Raw genomic sequence first — 16,773 nt, 5'->3', positions numbered from 1 at the left:
AAGCAGGGCAATTAATGACCATATTGACTATAATTGGATTATTTGAAAGACTAATATTCTTTCTAGACTTTTCCTCTTCTTTCTCACTTTTATTTTCCTGAACAGCATTCTGTAATTAAAATTGTTTATTTATCTTAACAATGCACATTTTTCTTCACATCTTCTTTAATCTCTGACGAATTAAACAAAACTAACCTAGGTTAACCCACATTTTCTCCATTAATTTCATTGATGAGATTAACACTGTGTGTATGCTGCGCTACAAAGTCTCAGAAAACAGTGGTTGCACACTTCTTTGTATGTGTATAATTTTACCTTGAAAGACTGGACGAAGGTCCAGAGCAGGATGCGTATGGTCTCACCCTGCCTGAGCAACTTAATGAGACGAGCAGCTCTGAAGAGCCTTAGAAAACTCAGATTTATGAAGTTGTTCTACACAGAGAGAACGGAAGCAGCAGACAGATGTAGAGAAAGAGGAGGAGATAGAGATAGGCAGACAGAGAAAAAAGAAATTATGTCAGTCTGAAACATTTGATTACAAATTGTAAACAAATAAAAAGAGGAAGGAAGGAGCAAAATCAAACAAGGAGAAACCAGAAAACAAATATCAAACTGGCAAGACTGAACAGGCTCATCATATCCAATGGTGAAAAAGGGGAAAGACAGAAGAGGGAGGAGGCAGCAACTCAAACAAAAATATATAATAATAATAATAATAATAAAATAAATTATTGTAAGAGTCTAAACATCCTCATTAGGGAAGGGAGTGCACAGACCCTAACTTCTTGCTTCAGTCAACCAAATGCACTGATCTGTAGATTCACGTGGAATCATGCCAACCACATTAATAGCTTACAATGACCAACAGAGGGCACTAGCAAAGAGAAGGGACACACGTGCTGGGTTAAAGGACACATTTCAGTCAGATGTGGTAAAATGTTGTACTTTGTCATTTTTGGCACATGAAATCATCAGGAATTGAGGGGAAGAAATGACTGTTCAATGTCTTTTAAGCAGCACAGAAATACAGGGAAACATAGAGAGTATGAGCTCAAGGTGGATTTAACTCCATCTCTACCTTCATAACTGACATATTTAGATGCCTTCAGTATCTTTACATCTGTGTGTGTTGATGTACTTGGAAGTCTATATGACTGTATGAAGATGCAGTGTCAGAAACATAATAATTACTAGCGTTCCCTATTAACAAAAAAGTTGAGCGCGACATGCATTCAGGAAACCTGCAGAGAAACACCAAATGTTTACCAAACTGTGCTACGGATCAATTACACCTCAGCTGAGAGGGGTTTTGTCATATCATCAGACAAGCAGGGGTGAAAGGTCATCATGACTCGAGCACATGCATCATTATCATCATCACCATCAGCCACAGGGAAACAGATGCATTAGTTACTCAAAAAAAATAATAATTACAAACCATCTACATGTAGATGTTGCAGAAGCATGGTTTATAGCAGTATTTTTGGAGGTTGATTAAACAACCATTGTGATTGGTCAGGTCAGGTCATGGATATACACATGAGTTTCATAGTGCATTTTGATTGGATGGAGTCATCAGAGGGCAAAGCCGCCATAAAGAAGAGTTTAAAGAAAGCATGTAAGAAAAGATAAAACAAGAAATGAATTATATTTATGCATATCTTACAACAAACTTTTTGATCCAAGTAAAGGTTGATTATAACCAAAACCATCTCATTTTTAAAATTATGATGCACATTTCATATGCTTTCAATGCAGCTTGAATTGCTGTTAAGCTTTTATCAGTACATATATTATTTGTCAGTCGGATAACTGGAGATCTGACTTCCTTCAGACTTTAATTGCAACTATAACAAAGCACACCGGGTCCAGATGGTTCACTGAAGGTTACTGGCAGGTGTAAAATCTCCAGGTAGATCTCTAGATACAGGACTGGGCCTTAGACTAAGGAATCACTGTGTTATTAATATCATGTCAAGTTATTTCACATCACATGTCTGTTAAAAGACCCCATGCATTTAAAACAAAAGCCCATGTGCGTTTGCATTGAGGTCATCAATATGCTTGTGTAATCCTAAAAGCTAGAAAAAAATTAAATAAAATTAAATATTCACATTTCTTTGATGGGAATAAAAGTCTTGATGACTGAAATGTATGTCCAATAAATTTGCTCTCTAGAATGCCAAATGTCCCCCTAATGCAACCTGCCATTGTTGTGCAATAGCAAGTAGTAAATCATGGTTTTGCCAGACTGTGAAATAAACTAAAGATTACTGGCTATTAAAAAATGAAACAATAAATGATACAATTACTAACTAAATTAACAACTCATAGGTCCTGTCCCAAATGGCACAATGTGTGCGTGTCCGTTAAGTCCATGAGACCGTAGGGTGTCCCATTTGTCATTTTAGGAGTCAGAAGGGTGCTCGTGAGTCACGAACGCCCCCTTTGCGGCTGATATGCGCACCCGATGCACAGTTTTGCAGAGCCCACATTGATGCGAGCTCCGCAGCAGACTTCTTCCCGACAGTCAAAGAGGCATTACGTTACGAAAGTGCGGATTGTAGGAAGACCGCAAGGGTTTAGGGTGCCATTTGGGATAGGGCCATATGATAGGCAACACACTTTAGTTACATTACACCCATGAACTATGATTTGCTAGTCGCATTTGGGGGTGGGACATTCTCAGTCTAGATAGCATTTGATAGGACAAACATTTGTGTAATGCAGGATGAGTCATCAATATCTTTGGTCTGTTTTCCTAGAAAAGAAAGACAGTACTTTTTGAATGTGTAGATTTGAATGTATATGTGAAGATTCATTTGGACAAATTTAGGTGCAAACTAGCATATAAATAACCTCACAGTTAACAGATTTTGAAAGTCTCAAAACTTAGATTTCATGAGGTCTTTAAAGAGTCTGTACAACAGTTAACTGATAGGTATTGATGGTCAAAACCAAGAAAAAAAAAACAATCTTATGTTGCAATCATTTTTAGAGATGGTCATCATCATTTGTTGGATCATAAATATATGTTAATAGTTGAGAGTTTATTGTTAACTACATATATATTTTTTGGTAACACTTTACTTGAAGGGGTGTGCATAAAACTGACATGACACCTTCATAATCATGACATGACACATGTCATGAATATGAAGGAGGTTTTATGCATGTTAATGACAACTGTCATTAAGTATCATTTGCTCAATTATGTAATTTTTAATGCAAAGATGACATTGTTTGAGATGTCTTTGTTATGACAACTTGACATAAACCAATACATCATAACCTGTCAGTGTCTTTGTCATGGCAATTTGACATTACCAAGACAACATAACCTGTCATAAATATGTCATAAACATGACATAGCAGATTAATCAAACTTAAGAAACTACTTAGCTTGTCATGTTTATGACACATTTATAACAGGTATTGATGTATTGGTTTATGTCAAGTTGTCATAACAAAGACATCTCAAACAATGTCATATTTGCATAAAAAATTTCATAATTGAGCGAATGACACTTAATGACAGTTGTCATAAACATGCATGAAACCTCCTTCATATTCATGACATGTGTCATGTCATGATTATGAAGGTGTCATGTCAGTCTAATGCACACCCCTTCAAGTAAAGTGTCACCTCTTTTTTTTTTTTTCACTGGTAGGTCAGTTTGATCTGACTCTGGGATAAATTACTAATCTGGAAAAGTCACCGATGAGCACCGCTGGCTCACTGATCTGCCTCACACACCAACTGGGACGATTATATAAGACTTTTAGGAGTTCCTTACACCTCAGTGAGCAAGAGAAGATCCTGCTGAGAGTCTCTCAATCACATACGGAAATACACACCAACGTACAGACAGGATACACAAACAAACACACATACGCACGCACAGATGGCAGCCCTTCTGCTACACACTTACCCCTAGCTCTGTGACTAAAATATCAGTGATGCTGCCAAGTACAGTCACACAGTCGAAGATGTTCCAGGCATCTTTGAAGTAGTTCTGTGGTAAAAAGACACAGATGCTTTTGTCAGTAGGGCTAAAGGAGAATTACATTTGGCACACACACATACACTCAGTGACCCGCTGACAGAAAAAACGAGCAAATTATTTATTTGAACTCTCTGGTGCTAATAAAACAGCTCCCTTCCCCATTTCAGCCCTTATTCCTTCGCTGCGTTTTCCTCTCCTTCACACATTGTATAAAAAAGGGTGGATGCCTAAAAGACTAGTGGCCCAGATGCTGAACATAACAGCCTTTTTGTGAGCTGCCAAGTGAGTGCCTGCAGGAAAACACTGCATTAGAGCCATTCAGTACACCAGCTGCATGGTAACAGAGGCACAAGTGCAATGATCATGTGTAACTCTTTGCATCCAACACGCGTCATCATACCCGTCATCTTCATTTCGCTCTAAATCTCTTTCTTTGTCCATTTTCCACTCCTAATCACTTCAATGTGCCCTTCAGCTCTCTATCTTCATGTGCGTCTCTTGGGTGAATTTTTGCTGACTACAACCATTTCCTTTGTGTCCTGTATTTCCAAGTCCCAAACCTTTTCTCATCTACGTCAGAATACTACCTCATTGCGCTCTCTTTCCCTTTCTCATGCTCTATCTGTTCATAAATCTGCTCATACAATCCTGATTCTGACCTCTATGATTTTTAAAGACCCCTCCCCCATTTCTGCAACCCTATTTCCACACAAAATCAGGTATATGAACACAAATAAGGCCCAAAATTAACTTTTTGCCACACCTGGCAATGGCAAGGTAAGAAAACGGGCAATAAAACTGTATTTTGAATTATTTTTGTGAAAAAATATACAGGCTATATTTCCATATTTAAGACTGTGATTATTTATCTTCTTTTGTGACAAACAGCACAGGTCCTTGTGCCACTCAAGTCAAACTGCACTTCTCACACAAATGAAGCACATTATGATTTTGTTCATCATATTTTCATTTTGTTGGCCTAATGCAGGGAATATTAAGTGTGTGCCAAATTTATATATATATATATGACCATTTTTATGAAGCTTGTTTATTTAAGTTCAGTAATTTCACTTAAATGACAATTCATAGGTAATTTTCATTGCCATTTAAGTGAAATTAGTAAACTTAATTATACAAGCTTGAAAAAAATGGTCATTCTACAAGAAAATTTCAGATGGCACTTTTTGACAGGCTTCTGCATCTGAACTCTTCATATATATATATATATATATATATATACATATACATATACATATATATATATATATATATATATATATATATATACATATATAAATTTATGATTGTAAGTTTTAAACGTTTATAGAAGATGCGCAAGTTGCAAAATATTTTTTTTTTTTTTTGATTGTGTATTAGGTATTATGTTGCAGTTTCTAAAAAAGTCAACATACTTTTACATGCATTTGGTGCTTAGTGAGTGTTGATTTCACACACACACACACACACACACACACACACACACACACACACACACACACACACACACACACACACACACACACACACACACACACACACACACACACACACACACACACACACACACACACAGGTTTAGTAGGTACACAAATACACACATTGGCTTTCCATGTTTTATGGGGGTTCATAGACATAATGATTTTTATACTGTACAAACTGTCCCCCCTAACCTTAAACCTATCCTTAAACTCAACTCTCTCAGAAAACTTTCTGCATATTTACATTTAAAAATAAATAAATAAATAAATAAATAATAAATAAATAAATAAATAAATAAATAAAGAAAGAAGAAAAAAATAACATTTAATATGATTTATAAGCTGTTTCCCTCATGGGGATCAAATATTTTTTCGCACAAGGTCAACAATTTCTGGTATTGCCATTCCTGTGGGGAAATTTGGTCCCCACAACATAGGGTTTACAGAAAACTATACTCACCAGCGCTCCAAAGGCAATGATCTTCAGAATGCACTCCATGGAGAAAAGTGAGGTGAACACTATGTTCAGGTTGCCTAACACAGCTTCATAGGCAAGTGATGCTCCATCATACTAAACACACACAACATATTTAATCTGTATTAAACTGTTGCCATATTTGGTAACTGGGTATATCCCAGGCCATTTGTTTTACAAAATGTAGGGTTTACTATACATTGGAAGTCTGGTTCAGTGCTATAAATATATAAAGCAATATGTACTAAAGAGAAACACTGCCACACCTTCATCATAAGGACAATGGTATTGAGGGCAATCAAGGCCATGATGGTATATTCAAATGGAGGAGACACCACAAACTCCCACATGCGGTACTGGAACGTTTGCTTGTTCTGAGGCATGTGACGTGTGAGCGGTCTAGCATTGATGGCGAAGTCTATACAAGCTCTCTGAAAATAGAACAGATACGGTAAGGTTAATCAAGCTGAAAATCTGCCTAATATGATGCTCCATATAAATGAGATCAACGCCAGCAGCACTATGCATAAAGAATGAGCTAGACAGATTTTTTAGCTTTTAAAACCTTCCATCTGATAAGTCCTTCACCTCATTCTTTTCCAGGCTATAGTCCTCCATCATTTTGTCTCCTTGCTCCTGGAAAGTGATGATGATGAGAGCCACGAAGATGTTGACGAAGAAGAAGGGGAAGACCACAAAGTACACCACGTAAAAGATGGACATTTCCATCCGGTAACCTGGGCTCGGGCCCTGATTCTCGTAGGTCGCATCCACTGAATGTTTCAGCACCCTGGAGAGTGGCAAATTGGAGGCATTGCGTGATTTGCTGCAATGTGATACTGTGAAATCTTGTAGGTAATCGTAACGAGTCCTTAGATACGCCACGTAAAACTTACAGATTCACTCAGATTGTAAATTGTGCTGAAAATATTTGCATTACAAAATAGAAGCAATTTCACTAATTGATTCAGACTTTGGGTGCATACGCTGGAAATTAGGTTAGGAAATGAGATGTGTACATACTGCGGCCACCCCTCTCCCGTAGATACAGTGAAGAGGGTGAGAAGGGCCCAGAGCACGTTGTCGTAGTGGAAATCGTATTTCTTCCATTCCCGCTTCTGCGCCCGCACTTCGTTATCTCTTTCATAGACAAGATACTCGCCCCTAACAACAAAATGCTTTTAGAATAACACACCTATGTGTCTGTTCGTCAATGTGTTTGTGTGTGTTTTCTCTCACCTGCAATCTCGCTCAAACTCCTTGGATTCATCAGTACAGTAGAAGAAACGGCCCTTAAAGAGCTGCACAGCCACCACAGCAAAGATGAACATGAACAGCATGTAGACAATGAGGATGTTCAACACATTCTTCAGAGAGTTCACCACACAGTCAAAGACAGCCTGAAAATAGACAAAACAGAGAAGAGAAAGCAAATTGTAAGCAGAACACAAACTCAGCCTTCCGTGAGACAAAACACAAACCAACACAGCATTAGCAAAGCTAATAAATATCCATAAAATCAAAAACATAATTACAGTCAACTGAAATAATACTACTAATCAAGCATATTAAAATATAGCCTAATAGCAGAACATAACTCTTATAAGATACGACAAAACGGAATCAAAATGTACAAATACAATACAATAAAGGTAATAAATGATCATAAAACCAGAAGCAGAATTACAGTAACCTGAAAACAAAACAAAAAACAGATACATTTCTTAAATACAGCAACATTAGTACTCAATTCAAAGGTGGGGTAAGCGATATTTCAAAAATGCTGTTGGACAAACAAACACATCCCTCTCTTCATTGCTCCGCCTCCAAAACTCACCTTCCAATCCTAACCGCCCTGCTCCGAGTCAGTTTCGAACCCTGATCGGTGATTGCCCCCATGTGAGGCGAGTGCACTAGCAATGACGCTAAACACTACATTCTCTAGCAATCGTCAGCGCGACTATCACTAGCTGGCCTCCGTTACGCACGCAATCCAAGAGTGGATGTCTGTGTATCATTGCATAAGCGCAACAAAATAATGCTTCACGAAAAATAAAGCACAGAGAATGAATGAATGAACAAAAAATTTACGTACAGTACATAATAGTAATTACAAACAAAAGTTCGTTGTTAGTTGCCAACAGCTTCAGACAAACAATGACACACAAACCCAGTGTTACTCACGTGTGAAGCGTTTCTAATGTCCTATTTCTAATATCTATTGTAGCTTTTCTAATATTAATGCGGGTCCTAAAGCTCTTGCCCAGTAATAACCCTTCATTTTCCAGTGATTTCTTCCGAGCTTTTCTCTTTTGTATTGTGCCTCATCTCAACTTCTGCACTGTAGTCTTTCTTCAAATCTCCCTCTTGCTCGTTCTCTCTCCTCCACCGTCATATTGTCATGTCATGATTGGCTACACAAGTTTGCCAATATTAATTTTTTTGAAAAGTTTTCAAATATCCCTTTCCCCACCTTTAAGCTTGTAGAAATTAAAGGGTATATGTCAACATTATATAATTAAGTAAAACTTACTCAACTTTCTGGTACTGGTGTTTCCATCATGCACTGGGGCATGAATAATTAATAAGGTAGCATTTTTCAATGTTTTCCAGTTGTATTTAGACTGTTTTATCACTGCTTTTGTTGTTAGGTTAGGTAACTTTCTGTTTTGTGACACCTGGAGTTTCCACTCAAAATGACACATTCATACTCAACAATGATTAAATGAATGTTACCGTTATTGTAAACCAAGCATTGGGCTATCTGTGTTTGGTGGGTATTACATTCCTTCTATTATGTAGATATGGTGTCAGCACAATATCTACTGTATTATTTACTGAGATGTTCTAAGTAACGCATACACTTCAAAAGCATGGCTTAACTCAGTGTTATATTTTTTCTGTAAAATGTACTTGAAACGGAGTATTGCAAAGTAAACTTCAACTTAAAGTAAACTGGGATGGTCATGGCAGAAGCTTCATGTTGTGCTCAGTTACCCATTTTTGTGTTGATTTTGAAGATTTTGAAGATTTTCCATCTTTTTTATCTGCTGGTATTTGCTAGAATCCATAATACCATGAATCTGAACAAGATGTCCAGGACCTCCAGCAAAAAAATAGGCCCACAACATATAAGATCCTGCAGTATATTTAACCGTAGGCAAGGGGTACTTTTTATCCCTGTTTGCACCAAACACATCTGGTGGGTTTGCTGCCAAAAAGCCTTTTTTTAGTTTCATCTGACCACAGAACCCTGTGCCGTTTGAAGTTCCAGTCATGTCTGACAACTGAAAATGCTGGAGTTTATTTCTGGAGGAGCGAGGAGGATTTTTCTTGAAACCCGCCCAAACAACATGTGGGGATGTAGGGGTTGTTTGATATATTTTTTTTAGGCTTTCTGACCCCACAAGACTCAAGTAATCTCTGCAATTCTCCATCAGTGATCCTTGGAGAGTCTTTGGCCACTCAAACTTTCCTCCTCACCGTGCATTAAGACAATATAGACACGTCCTCTTCCTGGCAGATTCGTAACATCTTGGAACTTCTTAATTATTGCCCTGATGATCAAAATGGGGATTTTCAATTCTTTAGCTATTTTCTTACAGCCACTTTCTATTTTGTGACGCTCAACAATCTTTTGATGCACATCAGAACTATATTCTTTGGTTTTACTCATTGTGATGGATGATTAAGGGAATTTGGCCTTTGTGTTTCCTCATATTTAAACTCCTGTGAAACAATAAGTCATAGCTGGACAAGATCATGTTCCTAGTCACCCTGGTGTGCTAAAAAAAGGTAAATATTAATCTCTTAATATACTTCAGAGATATTTTACTCGTAAAAAAATATATTGCATTAATTATGGCCACCGTGTTTTGGAGAAAAACATTTATTTCATAATGTGATTTCCCCCCCACTTTCAATTCTTTTATTTCAATGAAAGGTTAGTTTTTTGCACATTTTTTGAATGAAAGATCAAAAGGATAAACAATGCAGATTTATTTTTTACAGTCATTTTTGATCATATTTACCAGGGGTGCCATTAATTCTGACCACAACTGTATATATATATATATATATATATATATATATATATATATATATATATATATATATATATATATATATATATATATATATACACACACCTAAAGGATTATTAGGAACACCATACTAATACCCCTTTCGCCTTCAAAACTGCCTTAATTCTACGTGGCATTGATTCAACAAGGTGCTGAAAACATTCTTTAGAAATTTTGGCCCATATTGATAGGATAGCATCTTGCAGTTGATGGAGATTTGTGGGATGCACATCCAGGGCACGAAGCTCCCGTTCCACCACATCCCAAAGATGCTCTATTGGGTTGAGATCTGGTGACTGTGGGGGCCATTTTAGTACAGTGAACTCATTGTCATGTTCAAGAAACCAATTTGAAATGATTCGAGCTTTGTGACATGGTGCATTATCCTGCTGGAAGTAGCCATCAGAGGATGGGTACATGGTGGTCATAAAGGGATGGACATGGTCAGAAACAATGCTCAGGTAGGCCGTGGCATTTAAAGGATGCCCAATTGGCACTAAGGGGCCTAAAGTGTGCCAAGAAAACATCCCCCACACCATTACACCACCACCACCAGCCTGCACAGTGGTAACAAGGCATGATGGATCCATGTTCTCATTCTGTTTACGCCAAATTCTGACTCTACCATCTGAATGTCTCAACAGAAATCGAGACTCATCAGACCAGGCAACATTTTTCCAGTCTTCAACTGTCCAATTTTGGTGAGCTCGTGCAAATTGTAGCCTCTTTTTCCTATTTGTAGTGGAGATGAGTGGTACCCGGTGGGGTCTTCTGCTGTTGTAGCCCATCCGCCTCAAGGTTGTGCGTGTTGTGGCTTCACAAATGCTTTGCTGCATACCTCGGTTGTAACGAATGGTTATTTCAGTCAAAGTTGCTCTTCTATCAGCTTGAATCAGTCGGCCCATTCTCCTCTGACCTCTAGCATCAACAAGGCATTTTCGCCCACAGGACTGCCGCATACTGGATGTTTTTCCCTTTTCACACCATTCTTTGTAAACCCTAGAAATGGTTGTGCGTGAAAATCCCAGTAACTGAGCAGATTGTGAAATACTCAGACCGGCCAGTCTGGCACCAACAACCATGCCACGCTCAAAATTGCTTAAATCACCTTTCTTTCCCATTCTGACATTCAGTTTGGAGTTCAGGAGATTGTCTTGACCAGGACCACACCCCTAAATGCATTGAAGCAACTGCCATGTGATTGGTTGATTAGATAATTGCATTAATGAGAAATTGAACAGGTGTTCCTAATAATCCTTTAGGTGAGTGTATACACACACACACACACACACACACACACACACACACACACACACACACACACACACACACACACACCCCACAGGAAAAAAACAGCCAAACATAGAGGTACCTTCAGCTTGGGCAGACGCTTGATGGTTTTCAGAGGCCGCAGAACTCGGAGCACACGCAGGGACTTGATAGTACTGATGTCTTTCCCTTTGCTGCTTCCTCTGCAAATTAACACAAACACACACACAGTTAGAAAGTGAAATGGCAGAAGGCATTAGGCTACATGGGTAATTGGTCTTGCACACACAATTTAGGGGTGAGTTAGTAGCTCAGGCTGTTAAAACAATGAAACATGCCTGCTACATCCACACATTTACTCTCAGCCAATCAGGAATCTCGTCTGTGTCTCCTCCTCACTGAGAATGTAGCCTGTTGTAGGCAGACAATCAAGCCCATTTCACAGTACTTAGGAAAGACAAATACTAAAACACATGCACTCAGTCAGTCTGTCAACACGCACTCTCAGACACGCTCACTGATGTTGCTCATGCTGTACTGGATACTAGCTCAGTGGATGTAATATCCACTGTACCGTCTTAGCCAATGATGGAACCACCACTGTACCTCTTTTCCCAAGGAACAATGGCTGGTTTCATTAAATTGCCATGATGACAGCATGAAACATACGGAGCAGACTCAGGCATCACCATTGTGGAATGCCCAGCCAAACCTCTTTCTTTCTTGTTTTTGGGGTTGTCCATTGGCAAACACAAAAAATAAACATATAAAAGGACCTGGAAACACACATCCAGTCCCTCCAGCTTCTGGCTCTGTAGTGTGAAGAACCGTGTCACCCTGAAGATAGTTGATCTGAAGACTTTCTGGCTTATATTATCACAGTTTGCACGTCGCTATTGTGGTACCCGAGCACAGCCATCCACCAGATGTGTGTACAGCTGTTGGATGGCAGATGTGCGGCTAGTGACCAGCAAACTAAATGCAAAAGCTGTACAATGAAGACTAAACTATGGAAATGTGTCGTTGTGAACTAATTTATATCACAGAAATGCTTTTGATAACTTGCATCACATACAATGGGGTCCAAAAGTGATTTAAAAAAAAAAAATTATATACAACTATAGTCTCCAGTGTCAAATGATCTTTCAGAAATCATTCTAATATGTGCTGCTTAATATTTTTATGGAAATCATGAAACTTTTTTTTCAGGATTTTTTGATGAATAGAAAGCATTTATTTGAAATAGATTATTTTTATAACAATGTAAAGGTCTTTGCAATCACTTTTGATCAATTTAAAGGATTGCTTATTCCAAATTATTGAACAGTAGTACTATACAGTATATAAGCACATGAATATAGTTTAGTAAATGCTGTAAAAGAATACTTAATTGTTAGTTTATGATACGTTTGTGTTAAAAATAATTAAAAAGCTTTACGCACCAAATAGAGACAATATACGAGATAAGGCAGCACAGTGTAAACAACCTTGTTTATGATATCAAATAATCAAATACATTAACTAATATTAACAAATATAACAAAACTTAAAATTGGTTTGTTCTTCATACAAAGCAAACAAAAATATTTTAAGTTACTTTTCTTTGTTTATAACTTGTCTAAATCCTCTAACTTTGTTTATTTCCAAGTTTAAATGGCACTTTTAAATAACACTTTTGGACCTCACTGTATAAAATGTGAATTTTTCCTCTATATATATTTTGCATCTTTATTGTCTTCCCTGTCCTCTCTTCTCTTCTTCTGTCTCAGTGTCAAGCATAGAGGGCAGTGCTCTAGATTTCCAGTGCCGTGCCGAATCCTGCTCTCTCAGCAGATGTGGTTACACACTGTCAAGCATAAACAAGCGTCCATCAGAGAATTGCTGTTAGAGTGACGGGTGTAGAGGTGAGGGACCTCTCAAACCCCCTTATCAGGACTGTGTGGACTGAATGATCGCCCACGGGTGGTTAACACAGGAACAGTGACAGAGCGATAGAAGGAGATGGGTGACTTTCAGACAGACATAGAGACAAATCCAAAAAAGAAAGAGAGGAAAGCTATTGCCAGGACAAGCATTAAGAGCAAAAGGAGGAAGAGAGAGAGAGAGAGAGAGAGAGAGAGAGAGAGAGAGAGAGAGAGAGAGAGAGAGAGAGAGAGAGAGAGAGAGAGAGACATTACCCGCTGCCTCCGCTGTAGGTGTGAGCAGTTGAAGAGATGAGAAAGGAATCAGACACACACACGCACAAAGACACAGGGGAGAAAGGGAGTTTGAAGGAAGAAATACATTAATATGAGACACATACAGTAAAAAGAGAGAAATAAGGATGCAAGCTTGTGAATTATACTAGTGCAAATCCACACACCGATACATCTGTGTTCACTTACCATTTATGTAACTTACAAGACTCTTAACTATATACTACACCAGCAGGACATTTAGTCTTATATAGCCAGACTTTTGACTTGCGGCAAAACGTCTGGTCCTCTTGGCAGCTTATTCTGGCCAAGAATCGCCCACTTAGGCAGGAAGTGACTGCATGACTGACATGTAAGCCGACCAACCACAGTCTGTTTTGGTTTTACGTGATGTTCAGGGGCGGGGTTATTTGAAATACATTTGACCACAATGCTGTGCAGCAGTCAGGTTCCGGATGTAAAAACTCAATTTATTTTTTCCGGGGGGAATTGATTTTAAACAACAACTTATAAACTTTTAGTGGCCACCTACTCCCATGAAGCACTTTCATACTCTCTCAAACTACTTAAATATTAACTATATGCATTGTTTCTATATACAAAATAACCATCTTTAAATCACTAGGTTTATATGTATCTGTTGTTTCCAATTCGATTATGTTATTCCTAAACACTTTATGGAATAGTAGCCTTTAAGTACACAGTCTCGTATCTTTCTTTTTTTGCATAATACATTTTTTTTATGCTTCAAATCAAAGTTCTTGTTGTGATTCACCTTGTAGCTGGTTGGTTTGGCTCATGACTTTTTATTTTTTATTCCTATGAGAAAAATGAATGGGAAAGATACTTCCAGAACCAAGGCCGCAGAAAAGGTAGTCAAGAACTGTTGCACTTTATACCATAATAGTCACTAAAGAAAATGAATTCACATTTTCAAATGAAGCAAAAAATCCAAGGAAAATGCTTGTAGTACTAAGAATCCATATTTCACAGACAAAATCGAGAAAACAAAGCGGAAAATGTGCTTCTGGTTCAAAGTCAAACAAATCTCAAACAGCACTAACCTGCTAAACTTTTGCAAATCTACTCATTAGTTCTTCCTTAAAAGTGCTTAACTTGGTACCATTTAAACAGTTTGTTTCCCAGTGAACTGATACTAATCCTGTGCAGAATGACTCCTGAAAGTATCATAAACCAAGCCAACCAGATTTGAACTGTTGATTTCAGCCTGAAGTTGCCATTTTTTGTGTATATTATGCTTCAGACAGTCAGTGAACAAACTGTGGGTGGTCTGTGGGCATGCCGTCTGAGGCTGAGACTAGTTAACATACACACACAAATCTAAATCTATTTGAACGGAGAGTTGTAAACATGCAGTGCCATTCTGCATGTGACTTCATCGCAGTTAGTTGCCATGCCTCCTTGTTCATCATGATCTCATGATCAAGTACCGGTACTTTAAAGCTCATACTGTCACATACAACAGTATGTCACATGGCACAGTCATATGACCATAAGCGCTTCACCTGCAAGGCAATGGAGACCCAAAGCTCTGCTGGAGTCTGCATGTGATTCAAAGAGATTTATTCTACATGCACAAACTATCATAGACTGCTACTTTTATGTGCAAAACTGTGGCAAAAACTGTTTAGAAATAACAAATACATTTTCTTTCTTAAAGATTACACAGCATTCTGCTGTGTAATAAACAACAGAACAAAAACAGACTGCCAGCAAGCTCAAGTCTGTCAGCTTAAGCAGTTCACAAGGCTAATAAAGTTTAGCCATAACAGGCTTAAAACTGTACATGTGTGCAACTGTGTGGCATTAACAAACACTGACCTTCTCAACAAACATCTCTCTATATGGCATGAGAGACGTTGTCTCACTCATCTCTTTTCATTCTCTAGAGATGATCTGAATCAATCTCATCACTAAAGAGGACTTAGTTAGAACTGTCTGTGCCACTAACTTACTCAAACATGCTATATTTGACCATGCAGTGCATCTGTCCTATTCCAATGTGTCTTTTTGCCAATCAACCCCAAAAGTAAAACTAAAGTACACCTGTTGAAAGGTGTGTAGTAAGTAGGAATGAGAAATTTATGCAGAGACCTTTATACTGTATACTAGGTGGTCAACCAAGACAAACATCAAAACCAATATAATAAGATGGTTACGAGTCGACTCTCACTTCTGATTGAATGAGCTGCATTCAAAGCCAGTTTAATATGCAAAAACAAACCAGTGATCACACATTCTATATATTATTGCCATGTTGCTTGGCAAAAAAAAATATATTTACACAAATAACTGAGTAAAAAAAATGCAAACACAAATATATATAATTTAACTACGTTATTTAAAAATTTGTGTCTTTTATTTCTGTTGCTTATAAAAGCAAATGGTCAATTGTTTCACTGTTTTACAAATTTTTTTCAGTTATTTTGCCTATAATTACGCAGTCTCTCTCTCTCTCTCTCTCAGCTGACTTTTTGCCACAATAAATAGACTGCCTAATTGGATCTTGCATTCATCAAAATGTTGATACACATCTCAATTGGACAGTGCCCTTCTAGGAGGTGAGCAGTTTGATTGTCTGTAATCCCATTATGGTATTATCTTTCTGGTCAAAGACCCTGTTCAGCCATAAGAGGTCCTAATGCATTCTGTGTTGTCTTGTTTCACTGCTTTACACGGGCCTGACAATTATACTGTGCATCGGTAAAGTGCATCGGTCTAATCTGCTGATTTTTATCATGTCCAGATCTAGTTGTATTAGTCTGTAAGTGAGTCATTCCATGAAAGGACCACCTGTGTCCAGTCATCTGATGGAGTCTACTAACTACAAAATCTTTAAATATAAAAAGTATAAATAACTAAAAAAGTTATATTACAATTTAAATAAATTAATAATAAAAAAAACTACATGTAAAAGTAATATAATGTAATAAAAAAGTAATAATACAATAATCACAATGACATTTATTCGTGCTTAAAAACATTCTATAAATCTCGATAAATCTAAGTCGCATTTCCACAATCAAAAAGGCACTTATTTCATTGAATGAGTCAAGTTTCCATGACTATTTTACTTTCTGTAAATCAGTCATACCACACTTGTTAGACATTTCAGACAACTTCTTCGAACGTCCGACCCAGAAACAAAGAGACACACACGTACACATAGACACAAACACGTATGTTAACACATTTAGGTGTCCACATACTGTAGATTGTACCAAGAGTTGATTAGCTGTAAGATTG

At 37.7% G+C, this 16,773-nt stretch overlaps 1 protein-coding gene across 1 annotated transcript in view; it reads right to left on the bottom strand.

The window, feature by feature from the left end:
* Window positions 1–16,773, bottom strand: part of cacna1aa (calcium channel, voltage-dependent, P/Q type, alpha 1A subunit, a) — a gene marked incomplete at both ends in the record, with an annotated part of 123,584 nt that overhangs the window by 30,097 nt on the left and 76,714 nt on the right. Inside the window, 9 exons of the mRNA XM_081388655.1 lie at window positions 316–432; window positions 3,930–4,016; window positions 5,946–6,056; window positions 6,227–6,391; window positions 6,549–6,750; window positions 6,984–7,124; window positions 7,200–7,360; window positions 11,415–11,514; window positions 13,489–13,500. Coding sequence (XP_081244781.1) covers window positions 316–432; window positions 3,930–4,016; window positions 5,946–6,056; window positions 6,227–6,391; window positions 6,549–6,750; window positions 6,984–7,124; window positions 7,200–7,360; window positions 11,415–11,514; window positions 13,489–13,500 — 1,096 coding nt within the window. The remainder of the gene's footprint in view (window positions 1–315; window positions 433–3,929; window positions 4,017–5,945; window positions 6,057–6,226; window positions 6,392–6,548; window positions 6,751–6,983; window positions 7,125–7,199; window positions 7,361–11,414; window positions 11,515–13,488; window positions 13,501–16,773) is intronic.

The sequence above is a fragment of the Scardinius erythrophthalmus genome, assembly GCF_964197995.2.
Source record: "Scardinius erythrophthalmus genome assembly, chromosome: 1".
NCBI classification, from domain to species: domain Eukaryota; kingdom Metazoa; phylum Chordata; class Actinopteri; order Cypriniformes; family Leuciscidae; genus Scardinius; species Scardinius erythrophthalmus.
This window is presented reverse-complemented; position numbering and strand designations above follow the sequence as displayed.